This window comes from Adiantum capillus-veneris, chromosome 19 (genome assembly GCF_014529385.1).
Source record: "Adiantum capillus-veneris isolate H3 chromosome 19, ASM1452938v2, whole genome shotgun sequence".
Taxonomy (NCBI): Eukaryota; Viridiplantae; Streptophyta; class Polypodiopsida; order Polypodiales; family Pteridaceae; genus Adiantum; species Adiantum capillus-veneris.
In genome coordinates this window covers 113,963,609-113,987,714 of record NC_140949.1, presented here as the reverse complement: position 1 = coordinate 113,987,714, position 24,106 = coordinate 113,963,609, and the positions used below count along the sequence as shown (strand labels likewise).

Sequence of the window (24,106 nt, the reverse complement as noted above, 5' to 3'; positions counted from 1 at the left end):
TTGTTTCCAGGCTTCAATAAGCCATGGGAAATCCATCCCTCCAAAGTGAAGTGCAATGGCAGCTTCGTGCTCATGGGATTCTCCAAGCTCCCTACCATGACGCGAGAGTACCTAGGAAGCCTCCTTGCGAGACTTCCAAAAGAGGCCTCTCTCCGATTCGGGAAGAAGAAGAGGATCCATATGAAGGCTCAAAAATTTGCTTCTTGATGACGCATCTTCTTCCCAAAGGAGAACTCAAGAGCCCCCAGCGAAGGAACGAGAAAGAAGTGAGTATCCTGCCACCTCGGCGGAGATGGCTCCACGAAGACAGTGGGCTAAACGCTCTCCATCACCTCCTAAACGGAGAAGACCATCGTACGCTTCTCCCCACCATAATTCAAAGAGGGATGACAAAAAGCAAGAGAAGAAAAAGGCGAGAAAGAGGTCACCCTCTTCTCCATCTTCTTCATCCTCTTCCTCTTATGAAAGAAAGTGATGGTGCGGACAAAGAGAACCAAGGGAAGAAAAAGGCGAGAAATAGGTCATTCTCTTCTCCATCTTCCTCAAATTCTTCATCTTCTGAAGAAAGCGATGGTGCAACTTTTGAACCATAAAAAAGAAGAGGCCATAGGAAATCCTATGCCGCGTGGAAGAGGTCGTCCAAGCTCAAGAAGTTCAAAGAGGGAGGAAAGAGCATCTCTTTCCTTACCTACGATGGCACCTTTGGTGCTACGGACAAAGTCTTGGCCTTTATCCAACAATTCGATGCGGCGTTTGGAGATGAGGGCTTCACGGAGTCCTCTAAGCTACGCCATGTAGCCGTGCACTTTCAAAAGTCCGCCAGGCAATGGTGGTCTAGCCTACGGGCAAACGGTGAAGCTCCACGAACATGAAAGCTTTAAGAGCTTCCATTATGAAGCAGTTTTTGGCCACCGATGCCAAAGACAAAGTGCTCACCGAATGGCGAAGCTTGAAGCTCTCTCCCTACGAATCCATTCTCAAATATGTAGACAAGTTTTGGGATTTACATCTCAAAGCCACTGTCTTCTAAAAGATAGATTTTGGAGAGCAAAAGCAACAATTTTGTGCGGGCTTAACTGAAGAAATGGCGGAGTATGTCAACTCCCAAAGGCCACGCACTATATCTGCAGTTATACACCGTACTATGGTGGCTTCTCGAATCAATTTCCAAACAGAGGCTACTAGAAATCCTAAGCCCACGGAAAACAAGGGTTCCAATGAGCCTAAGGGGAAGGACAATGTCCAAAAGTCTCCTAAGGGCAATTCCAATAACAACAAAGCTAAGGAGAAGGGAGTTTATAAAGGCAAAAATAAACTCTCTTGAAGAGCTTGAGCGTTATCGAAAGGATAACCTCTGTTTCAAGTGCGGCGAGCAAGGGCATGCGTACCGCGCTTGTCCCCCAAAGAACACCCGCCATGAGCCTCCTAGAGCTACCTTGGTCGAAATCCAAGAAGAGGAAGCTCACCACAAAGGATCTCCTCTATGCTATGCTTGGGGAAAGGTAAGAGAACATGATGCTTTTATTCTCTTTGACCCTGGTTCTACTCACAATTTCATATCCACAAAGTTGGCCACCGAGCTAGGCATCCAAGCTTATGAGATGGGAGATGTCCTACCCGCAGATGGTGCTTTCAAGGGGCAAGAAGCTTCAGTCACTCCCTTAATCGGGAAATTGAGGCTCCATCTCCAAAGCTATGTGGACAAAGAGGACTTCTTTATCTCTCCTCTCAAGCATGATGATGTAATCCTAGGGGCACCATGGTTTGATTGCATGGCTGCCAATGTTAAATTCCCTGAAAGGAAAATCTATTTTAAGTACATGGAAAAAGATATGTACATAGATGCTAAGGAATGGGTAACACCATACCCATTGTACATACACAGGCTTTCAATAAGTCAATAAAGAGCTCTATTTCCGTGTACATGATATTTGTTAAAAATTCTCAAAATGAACCTAATGCTTTAGCAAAACAAAATATAAACAATCACAAGGAATTAGAGTTATCCAATTTTCTCAAGGGGTTTCAACTTTCAAGATGTCTTTATTGACGACATCCCTTGTGAACTACCTCCTAGACGAGGCAATGATGACCATGCAATTGAACTCCTTGCAGGAAGTTCACTGCCTAATAAACCTCCTTATAGAGTTTCTCAAGCTCAACAAGAGGAGATTATGCAGCAAGTGCATGAGTTAGTTGAGAAGGGCATGGTTAGGTCTAGCTCATCTCCATTTTGCTCACCTGTGTTATTAGTGCAAAAGAAAGACGGCACATATCGTATGTGTGTCGACTATAGAGCACGAAATAGGATCACTATCAAGAATAGGTTTCCTGTTCCACGGGTAGAAGACCTATTTGATAAGCTACAAGGATCGACCTAAAAAGTGGCTACCATCCAATAAGGATAGCTGATCAAGACATTGTAAAGACCGCATTTCGCACTACGTTTGGTCTTTACGAATACATTGTCATGCATTTTGGCTTGACCAATGAACCAGCCACATTCAACCGCTTGATGGAGAAGCTATTCAGCCCCAGCGAACCTTTACTGGAGTGTTCTTTATGATATTATCATCTACTCTAATTCACTAGACGAACACAAGCAACACCTCGAGGTAATATTTCAAGTCTTAAGAGAGAATAAACTTTATGTTAATTGAAAGAAAAGTGAGTCTTTCTTACAAGAGATTCAGTATTTAGGTCACATTATCTCTCAAGATAACATCCAAATGGATCCATCAAAGTTAGAGGTAATAAAAGGATGGCCTAAACCAAGGAATCTTCATAAACAAAGGCAACATACTTTGTTTGTCGAGTATGCTCTTAACTAATCGTGCTACCGAAAGAAATAAAGAGCGGAATATCGAGGCCCGCTACTGTTGCTCGCCCCCCCCCCCCCCCCCCCCCCCCCCCCCCCCCCCCCCCCCCCCCCCCCCCCCCCCCCCCCCCTTTGCTGTTGCGTCATCGCTCTCCTCCCCCCCCCCCTCCCCCCCCCGCTGCCCCCACCCCCTTCAGCCCCTGCGCACTGCCTCTCAACCCACCCGCTGCCCCCCCCTATCTGCGCGCGCTGCCCCATTAGCTGCCGCAGCCCGCTGCCCCCCCCTGTCTGCGCGCTGCCCCTTAGCTGCCGCAGCCCGCTGCCCTCCTCTCGCTCTGCCTTCCCCGCTTCATCCCCCCCGCTCGCTGCTGCTTGTGTACCCGCACAGTGCACGGCTTCCCTCTTCGCCCTCGCTGTCTCCTCATCACCCCCCCCCCCCCCCCCCCCATCCTCTTCACCCCGAAGGCCCTCTGCACCTGGCTCGGCAGCACTTTCTCTTCGGAAAAGTGCCTGGCTGACTTGTTTACAGGTTTCTTCTTCGCCGCCCGCTTCTTCGACTCAGCAGTAGACACAGATGGAGGCTCCAGCTTCACCTCAGAGGGACTCGCCTGAAGCCCCCTCGCCCAACCCCGCTGAGCCCACCATTCGACTTGCTCTTACGCCGGCAGAGCAAGCGAGCCTTGCCACAGAGGTAGAACGCTTGCAGGCGACTTCTGTCATCTGCAAGGTTCTCGGCACTCGTCCCAGCAGAGGAGAGCTGCGAGACCTTCTCCAGGCCCGCCTCCTCGCAGAGGTGGGCAAGATCTTGGATGTCCAGATTCTCGGACGGGGGTACTACCAGATTGAGTTCGAGACTTCCGAGATGGCCTCCAAGGTCATAGCTATGAGTCCATTGGCCATCCGAGCATCACGCGCCCACTTTCGACAGTGGCGACATGGTTTTGACTCGTCTTCGGATGTGCTAGTAGAGGAGGCGGACATCCCCATCTCAGTCTGCTTTCCGGGTTTACGGAGGGAGTACCTTCCACTTCTCTCCAGGATTGGCTCCGCCATCGGAACTGTCCTGGAGACACCTCGTACGGCAGCATCAGTAGCTGCCAAGGCGGCTGGCATCCCTTCAGTACAAGTTTTGGTCAAAGATACCCACACGCTCCCGAAGGTCATCCTTCTGCCTCGGGTGAGTGGGGGTTGGTTTAGACAGAGTGTGGAGTACTCGGGTCTCCCGAACCAGTGCTTCATTTGCAGACAGATGGGCCACCTAGCGAAGGCATGCCCACGGAGGAGACCACGACCCGCACCCCAGCCTCAGCCCCAGCCTGCCAAGGCTGGGCCGCAGCCAAAGCCAGCGACACAGAGCACAGATTCAGCGCCACCCTCCGAGCCTGGGGCTCCAGCGGAGGAGGGGTGATAGCAAGCCCGTGGCCGTCGACGCCAGGGGCCACAGCAACAGCCTGGCACTCAGAGTGTCCCCCAGGTGCCTACTCAGCAGCAGTGGGTTCCCACGGGGAACCGCTTTGGTCCTCTTGAGCAGGAGGAGCCCCCTACGCCAGCCACCACCTCCGCTTCACCCTCGCCAGCCGCTCCGCCTTCCGATCTCCCCTCCTCCTCCTCATGCCCTCCCCCGCCCTCTGCTACCGCTCACTCCCCACCTCGCCCCCCCCATGTCTCTGCCGCCCCACCCTGCTTCTCCTCTCCCCCCCCCCCCCAGCCCCTTCTCCCCCTCCTGCTTCAGTACCACAGTCGGCTCAGGAGACTGGACCCTCGCCGGCGGCTAGGAGATCTCTTGGCAGCGCCTTCGCCACGAGTCGCCTAGCGAGAGAGGGTCAGCCCTTCATGCGGCCCCCTCTGCAGATTCAGACATCTCCTCTTGCAGCTATCCCTCGTGGTTTGACGAGCATTGACCTCCAACGCCGCTGGGATTTCTTCGATTACGGGTTTACTCGTTTTCTTGGCGATTCCGTAGTAGACCACGAGGCAGCCTGCTTCAGAGTCCACGCTTTGTTCCTCGCCGCTAGGGGGACAGAGGCCTTGGACTCAGCAGTTGGTTTCTCCTTCCCCCTCTGTGGCAGGACTAAGACAGAGTGGTCCCTCGACTCAGTGGTGGGATGGTTGCATACACAGGTTCTCGAGTTCTCTCACCACATGGGAGAACTTGGTGTTACAGATTTGCTGCAGACTTTGTGGCCACTGGCCAAGTTTGCGGTGACACCCCCAGATTCAGCAGGATGTAGACACATTGTGGTGTACTTTTTTGCTGATACGCAGTGTTTGCCTTGCTATGTATTCATTCATGAGGACTCCTGGACAGAGGAGGTTGCTTTACGCACGGCTCGCTGTACTTGGGCTTGGACCAGGCACTCACTGCAGTCTCGCCTATCTAGAGGACGCTCGGATGCGGATTACTCCCCATCCAAGCCTGCTTCGAAGATAGCTCGTCTTGCTGCTGCGGCAGCATCTGTTCTCTCTCGCTCCCCATGAGGATCGTCTCGTGGAACGTGCAGGGACTAGGTGGGCCCCAGTTTCAGCGACAGCGGGGCCGATTGCGTCAGGAGCTTCAGCGTTGCCTTGTGGGAGGAGAGATTGATCTCCTTATGCTTCAGGAGCACCATTTGTCTGAGAGCCGCATTCGGCGATGTGGTCAGATTTTGCGTGGACGCTATGATACCTTTTGGTCAGCTGCTTTTGGACCTGGAGGCATCCAGGGTGGGGTATGTATGACTATTGCGGACTCATTACAGCAGGCCATTGTGGGCAGAGGGATTATTGTACCAGGCAGGGCTCAGTGGATTACTATGCAGGTTCAGGGTATCCTTGTGGGTTTCCTGAACATCTATGCGCCCAATGTGGCGAGTGCTCGTGCAGAGTTTTGGTCACAGATTGTTGAGTCTTTGCCACAGGTTGACCAGTGGTGTGTAGGAGGGGACTTCAACATGTTGGAGGACCCTTCTGACAGGATCGGAGGCAGCCATGCTACTTTGCATGGAGTCGAGTTAGCAGCTTGGGAGAGGTTTTGTATGACGTTGAGGGTCTCGGATACATGGCAGCATTCTCGCTTTGTGAGGCCTCCAGAGCGTCTTGCCTTCTCTAGATCGGACCGCAGAGTGGGAGGAGTGAATCTATCGCGCATAGATCGCTTCTACACTAGTGACCACTTCAGTGACTTGGGGGGATCAGTGGGCATCCTGGCAGGGACATCCTTCTCGGACCATGCACCAGTGATCCTCGCAGTGGCAGACATGCAGAGGAGTGGGAGCACGATGCTTCGCATCCCAGAGCGGGTCTTGTTGGACTCAGCACTCCGAGAGAGGGTCGAGGCTCTATGGACAGAGGGCATGGACAGCCAGGCTCCACCTGCAGACAGAGTGGCCTCAGGCCTAGCTCAGCTTAGCCACTTCTTTCTCCAGGAGACTCTGGCTCGACGGGCTGCAGCGAGAGAGGAGGAGCAGCGTCTCAGACGAGGCATTGCTTCACTACAGAGGATGCAGGAGCAGCATCCAGACAGTCCATGGTTGGAGGAGCAGTTACAGCAGGCTCGACAGGAGCTTGCTTGCACAGAGGAGAGGCGCCATGAGTTTGCCTTTCATCGACAGGCATCTCAGTGGACTCAGGTGGGTGACAGAGTGACAGGTGCTTTTTTTGAGACAGTGGGACCTCGGCACTCGCATGCCAAGGTCAATCAGTTGAGGAGACCCGATGGGTCAGTTGTTTGTGAGCCAGAGGATATGCGTGCAGTTGCTACTGACTTTTACCGTGAGCTACTGTCGGTTGAGCCCGAGTCAGAGAGATAGGATGCATGCAGGGAGCAGGTTTGGGCACAGATGCCTTGTCTTGTGACTGAGGAGATGCGGCAGAGGCTTGAGTTACCTCTTTAGCTTGAGGAGCTGCACACGGCTCTTAGGGCCCTCCCTCGTGGTAGCTGTCCAGGTGAGGATGGGCTGACTTTCAGCTTCTTCTTGGAGTACTGGGACCTGCTTGGCCCAGATCTTTGTAGTGCCTTTCAGTACATTCTGCACACAGGAGTGATGCTGGATAGCATGAGTGAGGGCCTGATTTACCTCATTCCAAAGGAGGGTGGCTCCTTGGATGAGATTCGACAGTGGCGCCCCATCACCATTCTCAACTCAGCCTACAAAATTCTTGCCAAGGCTCTGAGTTTGAGGATTCAGCCACTTTTGGAGAGCCTTATACATGGGACTCAGACACGTTTTGTCAAGGAATGCAGTATCCTTGACAACATCTTCACTTTTTGGGAGGCTTCTGCCCTTGCACGGCTCCGTGGGGAGGACCTTGTGATTCTTCTTCTCGATTTTGAGAAGGCATACGACAGAGTTGACTGGGACTTTCTAGAGGGCACGCTACGCAGGATGGGCTTCTCAGAGGCTTGGATCAGAGGGGTGTCAGCTTTGTACAGATAGGCTCACAGTCAGGTGCTTTTGGCAGGAGGTAGAGGTGAGCGCTTCATGCTCACACGATCGGTCAGACAGGGTTGTCCTCTTGCCCCCTTTCTCTTTCTGTTCTATGCGGAGGCGATGAGCAGATTTTTGGTGTCACAGCAGGTTGGTTTGAGGGGCTTAGCACTCCCTATACGGGGAGATGAGCTTCTGGACGCTGAGTTTGCCGACGACTCAGCCTTGTACTTAGAGGGCCAGGAGGCCAATTTACACAGATGTGGGCAGGCTTTGGAGACCTTCTGCTGTGCATCGGGCGCACTGATCAACTGGAGAAAGACAGTGGCTTTCTCAGTTGGTAGTGCTCCTGTGCCAGATTGGATGCCAGGAGAGGGTTTCAGGTGGATTCCTCCAGGGACTGCAGTTCGGTACTTGGGTTGTCAGGTTGGTTTGGATTTGTCCCCCGAGCAGCAGATTGCTCCTCTTCTCGTGTCCATCAGGAGAAAGCTGTTACATTGGAGCTCAACACGACTTTCGCTGGCTGGTAGAGTAGTAGTTGCCAACCAGGTGTTGTTGGCGACTATGTGGTACATCACTTCTTGCTGGATCTTCTCGAGTTCTTGCATCAGCAAGGTAGAGAGGCTGATCAGGAACTTCCTTTGGTCAGGTCGCGACACTCAGATTGCCCGAGCCAAGGTGGCTTGGTCGGTCATCACACTTCCTTGTTCTCAGGGAGGGCTTGGGATCATTGATCCAGCACAGCAGAGCAGAGCCCTTCTTGGGAAGTTCGTCGTCAGAGGACTTCTTCCAGGCGAGGAGCCCTGGAAGGAGTTCTTGTTGCAGAGGCTTCGTGCCAAGGTGCCTCAGTCAGGAGGCCCTTGGCAACCTTCGACCAGATGGATCTTTACAGAGTTGCGCCGAGTTGGTTTGAGCAGGAGACTGGAGGACCGATTCGCTGTGAGTTTGCTTCGTTCTTGGGAGGTATTGCGGCGTGGCCTAGAGCAGCGACAGCCAACGTGCACGGAGGAGCGCCTACGGCAGCCCCTCGTCTGGAACCCCATGGTTAGCACTCAGAGAGGCCACTTGGTTGGGAGTAGGCCTCATGTTTCTTGGGGTCCCATGGCAGCAGGTCCAGCGCGCTCTCTAGGTGACTGGCTAGAGTTCACAGGTTTGTCAGAGGAGGTGCAGGTTGTCCAGCTACAGGGCATGAGAGGGGTTCAGAGCATGTGTCAGGACATCTCAGAGTCAGTTCCAGCTGATTGGCTCACGCCTCTCGAGCCAGTAGCACCCCGGTGGATGGGAGCCTTCACACGACTGGAGGTTCTCATTTCAGTCAGGGCTTGCTCAGAGACTGTCCCAGCCCTGTTCTTCGAGCTTCAGGGTGGGGGACGATTACAGAGAGTTGCAGTAGAGGCCCCGCAGGTAGCAGAGTGTTGTTTCCAGAGGATCCGAGTTGTGGGCATCTGTGGGAGGACTTGCGTCATAGACCCTGACCCAGCAGCTCTTGAGACAGGACACTGGAGGCTATGGGCTTGGGAGTGCTGTCCACTGGCACGAGTACAGTGGGATCCTGGTGAGTGGCTATGGAGGGACCCATTCTCTTCTGCAGACCGCCCAGGAGTCCCTTTCTTTCAGTACACTGTTCGGCTTGGACGTCATATACTTGCAGCACAAAGAGAGGCCCGCCCCGTTGCAGCACGTCATTGGTAGGAGGAGGGTCTCACAGTTGAGTTCATGGTAGCTTTTTGGCAGAGGATGTGGGACTCCAGACAGCCGAGGCGCGTCACCTTGTTCCAGTGGTTGGTTGCACACAGAGCCACAGCAGTAGGGAGCTGGCTTGTACATAGTGGTCTCTCGGCCGCATGTACAGCCTGTGACCAGTTGGTGGAGAGTCAGCGACACTGTCTTTGGGACTGTCCCTCGGCCCAGCAGGTGTGGCTACGAGTTCTTCGGCTGATGCCTGCCCTCTCCACTGCTCGACAGTACACTTGGGGGGCGGCGGCTTGGTCCACCCTCACGGGCCCGGCACTTCAGTTTGAGCTATCTTCCACCAGCAGGATGATAGTGATACAGGGGGGTCGACCTACACTCCAGCCTGCTACAGACCTTACTCCACAGGAGTGGAGCAGTGAGAGAGCGGAGTGTTGGGAGCTCATCAGCGGCCTAGCTCTCTGGTTCATCTGGCGGGCCCGTTGTTTCCGCATCTTTGAGGCTCGCCTTGTACCACCAGCAGAGACTGTTCGTGACTTTTGGCTAGAGCTGATCCATACTCTCAGAGGACAGCTTGAGGGACTACAGGGCAGCTCCGACCGCATGCGGGAGCGCCGCGAGGCTTTCCTTCGACTCTGGCGCCCTGGGCCGTTTTACTCCATGGTCCAGGGGGTGCTCAGATGGCACTACTGTCCACTTGTGTGGCTTTTCCCTCCTCCCATCTCTTGATTTAGCCCCATTGTATATATGCTGTTTTTTCATTGGGAGAGTCTCCCCATCATGCTTGTTGTAGCCCTCTCTTGCAGAGGTGGATGTAGCCCTATGGGCAGCTTTCATTAACTAATAGAAGGATCTTTTTCTCGGAAAAAAAAAGGAATCTTCATAAACTAAGAAGCTTTTTAGGTATGTGTGCATACTATAGATGCTTCATAGAAAAGTTCTCACAAATTGCAGGACTATTACATGACCTAACAAAGAAAAACGTTAGGTATACATGGTCTACCAAAGAGAACAATGCTTTCGAAAAGCTTATCTCTCAACCTTTGCTTACACTGTCGGATCTCTCAAAGCCATTTGAGGTCCAATGTGACGCTTGTGATGATTGCCTTGGAGCTATCTTGCTCCAAGAAGGGCACGCCATAGCCTATGAAAGTTGAAGGCTCAATCCTGTTGAGCAAGCTCTAGGCATATATGAAAAGGAACTCCTCGCAGTTCTACATGCCTTAGACTCATGGAAGCACTATTTATTGGGGACTCCTTTCATTTTGTGAACGGATCACCAAAGTCTTAAGTACTTCATGACGCAGACCAAGCTCTCCGAAAAACAAATGAGGTGGGAAAATTTCCTTTCACAATTTCATTTTCATATTGCTCACATTGCTGGCAAGCATAATCAAGTAGCCGATGCACTCTCAAGACGGCCGAGAGTGAATACGGTTTCCATAGCAACTCACAATGATCTATCTTCTATGATAGATGAGTATGCTATTGATCCCGATTTTAGAGATGTGATTTCAGCCCTTGCATTAGGGAAGAAAGAGGAACCATTTACCTTACAAGATGGTTATCTTCTCTATGGCAATAGACTATGCGTTACTAGCTCACTACGTGAGAAAGTAATGTATGAATCTCATGCTCCTCCTTATGCGGGGCATAGAGGGATTCAGTCTACCCTAAAAGGGGATTGAAACATGTTTCTATTGGCCTACCCTGAAAGCAAACATACAAGAGTATGTTTCTAAATGTGTGGTATGCCAAAAGACGAAGTTTGATAGAGGGAAGCAACCTGGATTGCTTCAACCTTTGCCAATCCCTAATTCACCATGGGAGAGCATATCCATGGAATTTATCTTTGGATTGCCTAAGTCTATCCATGGGAATACGGGAATATGGATGGTAGTAGACAGGTTCAGTAAACAAGCTCATTTTATACCTGTCAAAAAGACTATCAAAGCCCATCAAATGGCAACCCTCTTCATATCACAAATCTTCAATTACCATGGCTTGCCAATGTCCATAGTGTCGGATAGAGATCCTAGAATGACCAATAATTTCTGGAAGGGTCTCTTTGAAATTTTAGGGACAAGGCTAAACTTCTCTTCGGCCTATCACCCGCAAACGGATGGCCAAAGTGAAACAGCTAACCTAACCATTCTTGATCTACTAAAAGCCGATGTAACGGAAGTAGATCAAAGGTCCCAATGGGAGAAGTACTTACCCTTAGTGGAGTATGCCTACAATAACACTGTACATACTTCCACTTGAAAAGCACCTTTCGAGGTAATTGAGGGGAGATCAAAAAATCCCCTGCTACTTAAGGTCAGAGTTACTCGGAACGCGGAACGGGAACATCGACGGGCCTCCCTGCGGAACGGGGGAACGGGAATGGGTCCGGAACAGGAACGACGCGGAACGGGAGGCTAAAAAAACACCCAAATATTGTTTTTTTTAGCGTTATGTGTTTGAATACAAGTAGTACTAGAGTCCTTTGACTCTAATACCCACAAAAAACACGATTTGAAGAGCATTCAACCTTAATATGGCTTGATTGGGATGTGCGGCGCCCAGAGTACATAGCACAAGGCGCTACAAAAAAACCAAAGGTGACATACCATAATGAGAGTCGAGACTACATGGGGGCCAAACTAGTGGCCACAATACCAAAAGACTGAAGGTGACAAATACCATAAAGATGCTAGTAGCTACAAATGTCAAAGAGGGCATGGCTCTAGCAGCCATACAAAAAGGTAAGGATAATGGAAGTCCTAAAGTCGCAACTCTCGAGCCTCAAGACTCAAGACTCAAGAGCCACTAGCCTGAGAGGCCTCCCAATTCGTAGTAGCTGGCTGTAAATCATACACATCCTCCCATTCCTCATCATCGAGCTCTAGGCCCGGCTCGATCTCAGCCACGGATGAAGTAGCTGGTGTTGGTGGATGTGCATCTCTACCTGCCTGAGGAGCCTCTTGCTCCATCTCCCATTGTGTAAAATGATCTGTCTGTTTGTCTGTACTCTTGCAAAGTATTTTCAAATTTGCGCTGACAAAGACAAGATCATTAGCCTTCTCCACTCTAAGCCGATTCCTCTTCTTGGAAGCAATGTGGCTAAAGGTACTCCACAATTGCTCCAAGCATGAGGTACTGACTGACTGGCTGAGAATACGGATCGCCAATCTCTGAGCTCAGGGCCATCATAGCCATAGTCCTCCCACCATAGCACTGAACCTATCTTCCTACGATCAATCTGAGCGTCTGGATTGCCAAATGACCCCCGCATCTCTCTGTTCTGTCTCAACTGATCTCTGACAATGCGTCGCCCATCTCTGTTTAGAACCATTTTGTTTAAGATCTCTGTAAATTGGTTCATGACTTCTCTATCTGTCTCTTGCCTTGCACCTTGGAACTCTGGATCCACCATGTAGGCTGCCCCGTGTAAAGGAGAGGCATATGAATTTCACCTCGAGCTGCAAAGCGCATGGATCTCCTCATATTGCTCTACTTTCGGCTCAAGCTGTGCAAGCTGCTCGATCATGCGGTCCATTGCCTCATAAATCTTGCCAATGCAAGGATCCATGCCATCCAGAACTCGAAGCAAATGAACCACCGGTTTTACCCGTGCGTCTAGACTCTTGAGCTCCTTCCAGAACCCAAGATCCTCTGCCTTATCCTTGCACAAAATCCCTTCAACTGTCTTTGCATAGGGGGAGGTGGTGAACTCATCACTGATGAAGACCTGTCGAACCGCATTTTGACATTCAGACTGAAGGGGATCGGGGAGCACCAAGGACGGAGAGTGAGAGAGAGAGAAGGAGACACACACACGATGTGGGTGGGGAGACTCCAAAGAGTGAGCAGCCCCCTATATACTTATGCTATGTATAAGGTATACAAGTCAGTAGGCGCCCAGACTCTGGGTGGCCGGGCAAGGCACAAACGCCTATACCCCAACAACCTCCCACTTAAAGGTGACTGTGCCTTTAAGCAAGAGAACCTAGTCTAAAGACTACAAAAGGTGAGAGAAAACCGCTCTCAACCGATACCCACTGGCTGACTGTGATTGTGTGCATCCGGTTGTCTTGCTCCCGTGTAAGTCTATACACCACTAGACATACCGCACACGTACTGCAAGTATGTACGCAATACCTGCATATCTCCCTCGTGCACTATGCCATCATCAGTCAACAAACGACTGACAATCCCAACTGCAAATGCTCCCACTGCAGCTGCGATATCCGATCTCAAGATCAACATCTCATACATGAGACCACCGAATGCCGATGAAATGCTAGCGGGCCCTGCTAGCTCTACGGAGCATGCATCAACATATATATCCCTGGCAATAGGCATCTCTGACTGACAAGGCGTGTCAGCCACATGCATCTCCTGACTGTCCGCAAAAGATGCATCAACCTGTCGTGCAACCTCAGAGCAAACCAGCTGCTCTAGGTGTCTGCTGGAAGACATATCTTGCACAACTATATCCCCATGCTCACTGTCGAGCATAGAAAGGGATGACTGCATAATCGCTGACATCTTAGTCTCCTCTGCAATCATCCACTGCAAACATGACCACTCAATCTGCTGTGACTCACTAGAGCTCTCATGCTCTAACTCCATATGCATAGACTCTTGCACAACGTCCTCCTGTCGTGACTCACTAGAGCAAGACCGCTCTACCTGTCTATCCTGCATAGAAGTATCTCGCACAACTGACTCTCTGCATTGCTCAGTCACTAGCAAAGCATGCATGTATGATTTTGTCACCTCTCTGTGTGACTGCTCAAGTCATGCTCCAACTGTGTGCACAATGAGCTCACTACTCTGCACTCCATGCAAAGTACCCTGCAACCCATGAGCAAAAGAGACTCGCCTGCTCTCTCGCTCTCTACCTGGCTGCGTGATCACAGAGACAACACCGTCTCTCCCGTGATCCACATGCAATGGGTAACCTGTACCACTCATGGCACCTCTCGCAATCACTAGCGAACCCAAATGCATCACAAAATCTCGCTCTCGTAGCGAAATCTGACATCCACAATCTCTAAGCTGACCAATCGAGATCAAACTCACTGTCAAATCTGGTACATAGCGCACATGTCGTAACAAGTAAGATGCACCACTCGGTAATGACAGTCTCACATCTCCTGTACTTGCTATCGCATGCACCGATCCATCGGTCAAACGTACACTGCCAAGCATCCCGCTAGAATAGCTACAAAACCATGCACGATTGGGCGTGACATGAAACATAGAATCTGCGTCTAGCAACCACTGCGAAGGGAGTGCACTATCCACATGTATAGCATCTCGTGCATAGCTCGAGGTAAAAGTGACATCCCCGTCACTAGTATACTCCGACACTACATCTGCCTCAATTGTCAAAGCAACTGAGTCCATGGCATCACTACATACATCTCTGAGACTGCCATGTCTCCTACGATGTCGCATACGACGAAAACAGCGCCGTCTAACGTGTCCAGAATGACCACAATACCAACATGTCACCTGTCGGCGTGCTCGTGAATGTACATGTCTCACACGAGTCCATGATGACTCAGATCTATCATACATTTCATGTAACCTGCGCCAAAGTGCTCTCGAAGTAGTCTCATACATAACAAGAGCATATACAGATTCCGCAAGGTGCAAAGAGAGCGTAGATAGTGCCATCTTCTCTAGCTCCTGCCACTGATCGTCAGACATGTTTGAAGGTCTACCTACATCACCACTCAATGGTCGATGCAACCCTCGCTGTGTCAATGCATCAAGCATACACTCTCTCCATGCCGCAAAGTCTAACCCATCAAACATGCGCATGTGTGAGAGGTCACAATCTGATCGATCACCTGTCTCTGCCATGAGCACAAGTAGCAAGCTAGATAGCAAAACCACCTCACCAACAACACTTGGGAACTGTCTACAAATATGGTCAGAAACACAATGTAAAACCTGTGAGACACACTCCAAAATAGAGCTCCCACAATGTCAATACAAGTCAGCCCTAAACTGGCTCGAATCGCATCAACAAAAGTCTGCAAATATGACTGTAAAATCTGATGCAAAGTTGCACCAATAAGCGTGCAAAACCTTGCACAAAATCACAAGTCAATATGACTCAATCGCGCATAAATATCTGACAAAATTTTGGCAGAGTCTCCTTTGTAACTGGAGCAAAATGTCAACAGTAAACCTCAAAGAGACAATAATATATGCCACAATGGCCAATCCGGGAATAAACTCGACCGGAATCACCTCACAAAGTCATACATATGAGCATACCCGCTCTTGCCGGAGTACCACTCAAATAATCTCAGCCATAAACAAATACACAAATCCATATATGGCATACATAAAACCGCCAAGACCATGGCAACATAGCTCACTCTCGCATGAGTGGCTCTCTAGACAAATGCATATCCAAAAACCTGTGTACACCTATGAATTTGCTGGTTGCTGCAGAAAATACTCCGTGTGTGTGAGATATACCAAAAACAGTGTTTTTGGGACCCGAAAGTGCACAAATAAACATGTTGCTGTACTTGCTGTAATTCAAAACATAATTTCAACAAATAGACATCACCATCGCGTCCGGAGCGTGCCAAAACCCTGACCTAGACTCCTGGATCATGTAGATTTGACTCTGTATGACGGAGCTACACAAAAAACTGCGTTTTAGAGCCTGAAAATGGCAAAAACGAGCTGCACACAGTATTGAACCTGCTCCTGCTCCACTCTGCGTGATGCAATGTCCTCTCAATGCAAGCTCCAACGCAAGAGCTCTGCCACAACAGCATCCAAGCACTCGAATGTCAGGCTCTCCTCCGCCGAGCACTTCTCTAACGAGCTCCATTGAGCTCAAAAGCTCCTCTCACCAAGGAAGCCGCAACCGCCTCCTCGACCAAGCTTGACCACACCAAGCTCCTAAGCTCCAAAGACAATGCTCCTCAAGCTAAAATCGCTCTCCGTGAAACTCCGCGATCGAACTCCACCGTCGAGAGCGAGCGAGCTATCGCCTCGAAGCTCTTAAAGCCGTCGTGCTCTCCGCGGTCACCATAGCTCTGATACCAATTGAAGGGGATCGGGGAGCACCAAGGACGGAGAGTGAGAGAGAGAGAGAAGGAGACACACACACGATGTGGGTGGGGAGACTCCAAAGAGTGAGCAGCCCCCTATACACTTATGCTATGTATAAGGTATACAAGTCAGTGGGCGCCCAGACTCTGGGCGGCTGGGCAAGGCACAGACGCCTATACCCCAACACAGACAACTTGCACACTAGAAGAAAGTTGAATGCGAAGCGGGTGTCTGTCTACAGCCCGACAGTGCACTTGGGGTGCTGCAGCTTGGTCCACTCTCGCGGGCCCGACACTCCACTTTGAGTGGCTTCCACCAGCAAGATGATAGTGATCCAGGAGGGTCAACCTACACTACAGCTTGCCACCGAGCTCATCCCCAGGAGTGGTGCAGTGATAGCGAGTGGTGTTGGGAGCTCATTTGCAACCTTACACTCTGGTTCATTTGGCAGGCCCGCTACATACACTCAGGGGCCAGTTTGAGAGACTTCAGGGCAGCTCCGACCGCATGTGAGAGCGCGGAGAGGCTTTCTTGCGACTATGGCGCCCAATGCCTTTCTTCACCATGGTTCAGGGTGCGCCTAGATGGCACTACCAGCCACCAGCGTGGCTTTTTCCTCCTCCCATCTCGTGATCTACCCCTCATTGTACATACTTTTTCTCATTGGGAGAGTCTCTCCATTTTTTTAATATAGCCCTCTCTCGTAGAGGTGGTTTGTTACACTGTAATAGGGAACGGACGAAACGCAACCCAAACGTTCCAAAACGGTGTTCTGGACGAGTCCCGTTCCTGACACGGAGTCGAGAACGGAATGCCATTCCGGAACGGGGAAGGGTGTTCCGGAACGGGGGGGAACGTGAGGCGGAATGGCAGAAGGCGGGGGCAGATTTGGGGAAGTTTGAGGGCAGTTTTGGGGTTTTGCTTAGGAGTTGATTTGGGACTAAGCTGAATGGAGGTAATTCAAACCTTACTTTAGTCGACCGTTCTATGCCCAACACCCCCCCCCCCCCCCCCCCCCCCTCCTTTCCTGTCCACTTCCCGACCCTCCCGTTCCGTGTAACTCTGGGTTTGTAGCCTTTGGGCAGTTTTTTAAACTAATGGATCTCTTTTCTTGCAAAAAGAAAAAAGATTTCAGATTTGGGCGAGCAAGAGTCTTGGTACTTGCAAGTGAGAGAGCGGCTTGGAGCACATGGACTAGACATGGATAGATTACCACCCTCCTGGTATGACTGGACTCACCCTTCATCGATTTCTCACACAGTGAAAGGAACTTAGTACTTAAGAAGACAGGATCTATGGCAGCTCTACATCAGAGAGACATGGATCGCCCCTAGATAGCCTCTTCCCCCGAAGATGCTGTATTACAGCGAACACTTCTTGACCATGCTAGACGAGAGGTTCATTCAAAAAACACACTACATGGACACATACATCCCACATAGCTCACGAGTGGCGATGGTCAGCCCCGAGTATCATCAAATTGGCTAGAGACAGAGACAAGAAGAGCTGCTCATAGCCCCCAAGCTGCAAGGTTCTGTCGGCTTTGCACAGAGAGGGAGACTGAAGACGAGGAGCTGTCTATAGATTTAAAGCATATGAGTGTATCAGAGATAGATATGGTCTTTTAACAGGACAGCCCACCCTATGACAGATATTGGAGTCTAGAGATCAGTGCCATTTTAGCCATTTTCTAGTGGAGATACATAAACATAGAGAGACATTGTTGGCACTTGTAGCGGCACCAGAGGGTGGCAGACAATTACAACTTACAGACTTAATTCCAGAGGACCACAACCCTACTGCCATCCGTCACACAGTCACAGAAAGGGGTACTCTATAGTAGGCCGAGACGGTCAGAGCTAGGAGACGCCCCCAAGCTGTAGGATACAGAGCTCCGAGACTTCATCACATACAGATCCAAGAGATCTAAATTCGCCACCACCATGCAGTCCATCAGAGTATTGCTCAGATGCTGGCAGATTCCAGCTGCGATCATACCTGCAGCCCTTATTCCACATACACCTATGTACCAGATATTGCACCCCTAGTTTGACATAGGAAGGAGCTAGTCATCTTCATGCACTTCATGATTGTACTTCTCTGAGCATATAGATGTGCACCCGTACCTCCTAGAGATAGAGCTCCATCCCTCCTCCCTCATATACCCTGTATCTTGTATCCATGTCCCCACTTACCACAAGACCACATTTTTTTACTTTGTGCTTTTTTCCTTTCTCGATAGATGGATGGCACACACATGTATATTTGATTTGTCATAGAGACCGATTTTGGCCTCTAGTAGACGTAAAAAGATAATGCTTTCTTTCTTTCTTCTCTCTTTTCTGCAGCGGCTCTGCAACCCTAAGCCCTTGCACCCCCTCTCTTGTATCTGCCTGCCTCCCCAAGCATGAGGGGCAGCCCTGTTGGGGCGCGTTAAGGCCCAATCTTGACTCTTGGCCTCCTCTCACTTCAAGGTCACATCTGCCGCCGTAAACCAGGTCTCCCACGTAGACCTTGAGCAATGGCTCTGTCCATGGCAGTAGCCTCATGCTCAGGCTCGCAGCTGGAGGCCCCGCCCACCTAATGGACTTTTCAGCAGCACACGCTTGACATTAATCAAGCGTCTCATAATCGGCAGTTGAAACAGAAGAAGCTGGCCTCATTTTCATTCTCAAAAACCTTACCATCACTGAGGGTAGGTCACACCCCCCTTTTTTTCACTCTCAACACAGAGGTTTCATTCTGAAGTCATCTGTAAATAAGAACTAGTACGCCCGGCTGCCGAAGCTCTCTCCCCCTCTCTCCCTCTTTATCGCGTGCAAAGGGGCTTGTTTTTGTTTTGGACTTTAGCCTTCAGGTTGCAGATTGCGACACGTGTAAAGGGCTCCCCCTTCCGCCATATTATGTTAGTAGAGACACTTAAATTGTCTCTGCCTATCGGCTGTTGAGTACATATACACATCCCATCCCAATTCATAAGATAATACATTGGAATAGCATTATAGCATGTTGGCTTATGACCAAGGCAACTGATGTTTTGAACGTTTTTTCCTCTCTTTTCTTCAATAAATAGGCTATTTGAAACTAAAGGTTGCGTGTCTGAAGTATGTACATTTTGCCTTTAATAACATAGTAACTAATACTTCCTCTCTCAATTTAACCTGCAACAGAAGGGATTCACGATGACAAGCCTGATGATCAGCAAAGGAAAATGCTGGAGGGTGAGCACAGGAAGGAAGATAGACAAAGACAGAAGGTATTCATACCATAAAGATTAAAAGGTGAAGATGGGCTTTGTTATTTGAAGATGTTTAACTGGTAGGTCCAGCAGGAGCTAGAACAGATCAAAAGCTACATTCAAGAACAGACAAGGGCAGTTGAATTGGTCAGTGGTGCAGACGAAGCCATGAGGTTTCTGTATGCTTGCTTGGATGACATTGAGGTGGAGAACGTTAGTGGCACTCAGGAACAAGCTCACTGTGCAACGGACTTGGAGGTGAATCATGTAAAGCCACCAGAGCTTCCATGTTCTCTTGATAAATTGACAACTATGCAGAGGCAGAAACTTTTGATGTAAGTGTCTCAAGATATTGCTTTAGTTTGCAAAGAAAGATATCATTAAACACTGGTGAGCCCAAGGATTTGCAGTTAGTACTAAGCAAACACATCAAAGCACATATGCCCAAAGAGAGATTTCACCTGCTTGTTGCCACTGCTTTGTTTGTAGGAATCTGCTCAGAACTGCGGTCTCTCTTCGTGCTCTCACCCAAAATCCAGCTGTTCAGAAACCATGTAGAGACTTATTTTCTCTAGCTAACTGTGGTTCCTTACATGCAGGAGGTGATCTCAAACATTTCAAATATTGAACTGGAGAGGAGCTACGATGTACATTCAACTCTTACTTCTTATTGTGTGTTTGCACAGTGAAGGGAGCAGTTTCGGTTGAGGATATTCTGAGCCTTTCAGTGGAAGGTGTACATAATGATGAATTTGAGTGTGGTTCTCCTGGTTCAAGGAGGGTTGTTTCCGTTGGTGTTCAGACAGACGCTTTGGTATGTCTCTTAAAAAGTATCTCAAAAGTTCATTATTCTTTCTCCTGTCCATTATTCCAAGGCTTTTCAGCAATTCAGAGCAGGATTTCTGAGAGGCTTTATGTTGTTTTTGCAAAGAATCTGGAGGAAAGGTTAGCATTGGAGATCAAGGAACGACTGCGACCCTGCAGCTCATTGGCGATTGTGACGTAGATGTGTCTCTAATTGTCAGGATCAGATGGTAGAAATAAATAAAGAGGGTTTCTAACTTTTTGTGGGGAGTCTTGAAGTATTTGCAATGCTGAGTGTGCTTTCTCATGCTCTGATGATGTGATCTGGGGCAGTCTTCTTACTCCATTTTGTTTGGTTTGCGGACGTACATTGGGCTTTTTTCACCTGTGCCAGCTTGCTGCTCAATTGTTGTTTTTTTCGATAGACTCATTTCTGCTGTGGTGCAATTTTAACAATCATGCGTGCAATGCCTACCGTGCATTTCTATTAACATGATTTAATGGAAAGATCTGCTGTAGGAATGATGCTAATCTTGTGTAGCAAAAGTGTGCTTTACATACTCAGGTGTTGATTAACTCAATGATGAATTTACTTGAGAAACTTGTGGAGCCACGGCCATGGCAGGAGCCATTTTAGTAATAAGGGCCAGGGATGTGATGAAGAAATGGAGCATGATGATCATCACTTTTGTCCCTTCTGTAAGAATAAGTCAGCTAGACCCCTGCAAAGAATATGTCAGCCCTTGAGCATAGCTATTCACAGAGTCTGTTTTGCTATCTTCGGTTCAAAACAGACATATGCCCTTTCTGAAAACATGGGGCATGTTAAGTGTGTGCAGATCCTTATTCAGCAGAAAGCTGCCATTTCTCTCAATAATAAAGAATATGCATCTAAATCTTCCTTCTCGTTGCCAATGCAGAGGGGCATATGTTCAGAAGAAAATATGTTGAAGATTGGCTATATAGAAGTGCCAATTGACTCTTGGGAAGACGACATAGAAGCACGTCACTTAGAAGAAGATATATTTTCATAGATGGAACCTTCCATCAAAACAAGTTGAATTTTCGTGTTGGCATTCTAAAATGATGAAAGGAAAAGGAGGTTGTCGTATAAGGCTTTTAAATGAAAGGACCCATTGCAAACTAAAACCAAAAGAAGATTTTAGTAGGTATACATTTGAAATGGACCTACCTTTTCAAGTGAAGCAACTTTCAGGCTTGTTTAAGAAAGCAGACCAAGGTGTTTTGATTGCTCACATTATATCTGCCTTCAAGGAAGATGTGTGGCATGGTGGATGTCTTGCTCTTTGTAATTGTTCAAATGGTGGCATATTTTTGCATGAAGTTTATTCAGCTGCAAAATTCCAAACCAACCATTGTTTATGTAGCTCTAGGATTTTCAGTTGGTGGAACATTGATCAAACATTTGGCAAACTTAGTTGAGAGTACTTTGATGGAAGAAGTTATGATTCCATGTAAGTAAAATCCAAAATCCACATGATGTTGCAAGAAATAGTAGCTTGTAGGCTGAAGGATAAACAATAAATGTGAGTTTTTGTTTTCAAAACCTAGGAGAAACTTCAATGGTGTGGAAACTATTGATATCTTAAATTCCATTTAAATAATCTCATTGAAATAGAACATAACTATAGATCTTGTTAGTTCTAGATAAATGTCATGTTGAGGCTCGTATCTTTTCTTGGAAATAATAGTAGTATTGTGCTTGAGTCTATTAGCATCTCCCAACATAGAATTGCAATGGTTTTGGTGCCTGAGCCATTGAAGTGTGCAAATAGAGATTGACTTCTTGCCCATGGAGGTAAGGGCATAAAGTAGGTCCCCAAAATGAGTTTTTTTCATTTCTTTAGCAAGAATATTAAGAGATCCTCTCCTCTCTCCAAAGTGAAAACGCAGGGAGTCAACATGTGGAGAGAGAGAGAGAGAGAGGGAGAGAGAGAGAGAGAGAGGTTTGATCGAAGGCGAGTTTTTTGCTCTGAAGGCTGTGGAAGGGAGCTGAGGCTAGCAGGGACGCGCGTAGGGGAGGCGCACAACCTCTCTCTCTCTCTCTCTCTCTCTCTCTCTCTCTCTCTCTCTCTCTCTCTCTCTCTCTCCTCGAAACTATTTCAGATTCGCAGTGCAGGTGTGCAGGTGTTAGTCGAGGCAAGGAAGAGCTGCAGCGTTTTTATCTCGCGCGAGCTGCCCCCTTTGCCCTGCGTGGGCTGCCCCCTTTGTCCTCGCGCGTTTACAATGCACCCTCTGCGTGCAGCGCGCTGTTTTCTGCCTGCCTGTCCACGAACCCGCAGGCTGCTCTTAGAAGCGTGTGTGCGTGTGCGTGTGTGGTATACAGGTGTTTCGTCCTAGTTGTTACTCCTCTGCGCAGCCAGCCCTCACTGGCTCTGTACAGGTTTTGCCACTGTATGTGTTTTAGGGTTTTGTGGGGGTGTGTGTGAAGTAGTCTCGATCGTGCTGGTCAGGTTTGCAGTGTGTGTGGTGTGTGGCATCACAGCCGCCTTGCGTGTGTGTGTGTGTCTATGTCGAGTGCGTGTGTGTGTATGCTTGTGGGGGATTTGGGTGTGTGGTGAATCCTTCGGCCTCGCCTGTCACACGACTCTGTTTTGCACAACATCTACCCTGTGCAAGCCCTTCATAGCGCGCCGGGGATGGAAGTTTGATTTTACCTGCACGCGGTCCTTCCGTTGTCTTGTGTGCGAGAGAGGGGTGTGTGTTTTTGTACAGCTAGCCGGTGTGTGTCTGCCTGTGTATATAGTAGTCATATATCAAAAACTCCCAAAAAGAAGAGAGTGTGTACGAGAGCTTCGCATGGATTCCACTGATCAGTGTATATATAAGCGTCGGAAAGCCATGGAAACTTCAGAGATGGATGTTTTGAGTCTTATCAAAGAATGTTTGCATGAGGACTTTGAGGATGCACGTCAAGCCTGGGAAGGATCCGCTCCTGTTATGGAAGTTCGCATCCCTATACAAGATCTCATGGATCCTATTGCTCAATATGCACTTAACGTTGTGATTCTTTTTTTCCCCGGATCGAATGCCTACTGCTCAGGATGTAGGCCAATGGGTTGATTTTCTACTCAAATGGCAAGCAGTCCGAGGGGTTTATTTTGGTGCGCAAGGGTTCTACCAAGTCTTGCTGGCTGACATGGATGCTCGGGATGCTCTGCTTGAAATGTCTCCTCTTTTCTTCAATACGCAGATGACCCATGTGCTGCCTTGGGCTCTTACCAAGGACTATCAGAGTCTCATTCGTCACAAGTGTCCCGTCTGGGTTGAGGTGGTCGACTTTCCTCGCACTTGGCGTCATTTTCTTCCTTTGTTGGTTGCTAAGTTAAGCAAAGTCATTTGCCCTCCTAAGCTTGAGGCAAACACGAACCGTTTTTGTATTTTGTGGGACACGGATATCCCCACACCAGCAGGCATTTCGATCGATCCTGGGGATACAATGGTTGGAAAGCGCCCATTTAAGCTTAAATGGGGCAAGTTTGCGAATTCTTGCTTCCGATGTGGCAAATTTTGTCATATGCAGCGAATGTCCGGAACCAAATCTGCAACCACCTTCAGCCATCCCTTCTTCTCAACCTCGCTCGCCTTCGAAACCTTCTGCTGAGGTTCAAACTAAAGGAGTTTCAACCTCCTTCCCCTCAGCTGGGGCTATTAAAGGAAAGGGGAAACAAGTACAATTGTCTGCACTTTCTGCTTCTCCAAATATTAAAGACAAGGGAAAAGAACAGGTTTCGACCTCTCAAACTTGGATAGTGCCCAAGAAACCAGTCAAAGCTGCTACACCTCGTGTTCCGGCATCTTCTCGTAATTATGTGCCTCCCTTAAGAATGTTGCTCAGAAAAAACTCCCTTGTAATGACATCACTTCTTTGGCTGAAGCTTGGGACAAGGTTGTTCGTTCTTACAAAGAGGTTGTTACTGGAGAAGCTTCTTCATCGCAAGGTGCTTTTCCTTTCAATTATCCAGGTCCAGGTATTGACCTACCTTCTCACGCACCTTCAGTTGGGGAGGATGTGTTGATGGGCACTGGTACTTGAGTTTTATTCCCTCCTTT

General features: G+C 49.1%; 1 protein-coding gene across 1 annotated transcript in view; it reads left to right on the top strand.

Moving 5' to 3' along the window:
* The window catches only part of LOC147434690 (uncharacterized), a 93,381-nt gene extending 72,893 nt beyond the window's left edge, over positions 1 to 20,488 (top strand). Inside the window, exons 8-12 of the mRNA XM_086490014.1 lie at positions 19,161 to 19,246; positions 19,322 to 19,563; positions 19,718 to 19,830; positions 19,915 to 20,042; positions 20,160 to 20,488. Coding sequence (XP_086346140.1) covers positions 19,161 to 19,246; positions 19,322 to 19,563; positions 19,718 to 19,830; positions 19,915 to 20,042; positions 20,160 to 20,234 — 644 coding nt within the window. The 3' untranslated portion in view covers positions 20,235 to 20,488. The remainder of the gene's footprint in view (positions 1 to 19,160; positions 19,247 to 19,321; positions 19,564 to 19,717; positions 19,831 to 19,914; positions 20,043 to 20,159) is intronic.
* The last annotated feature ends 3,618 nt before the right edge of the window (positions 20,489 to 24,106 follow it).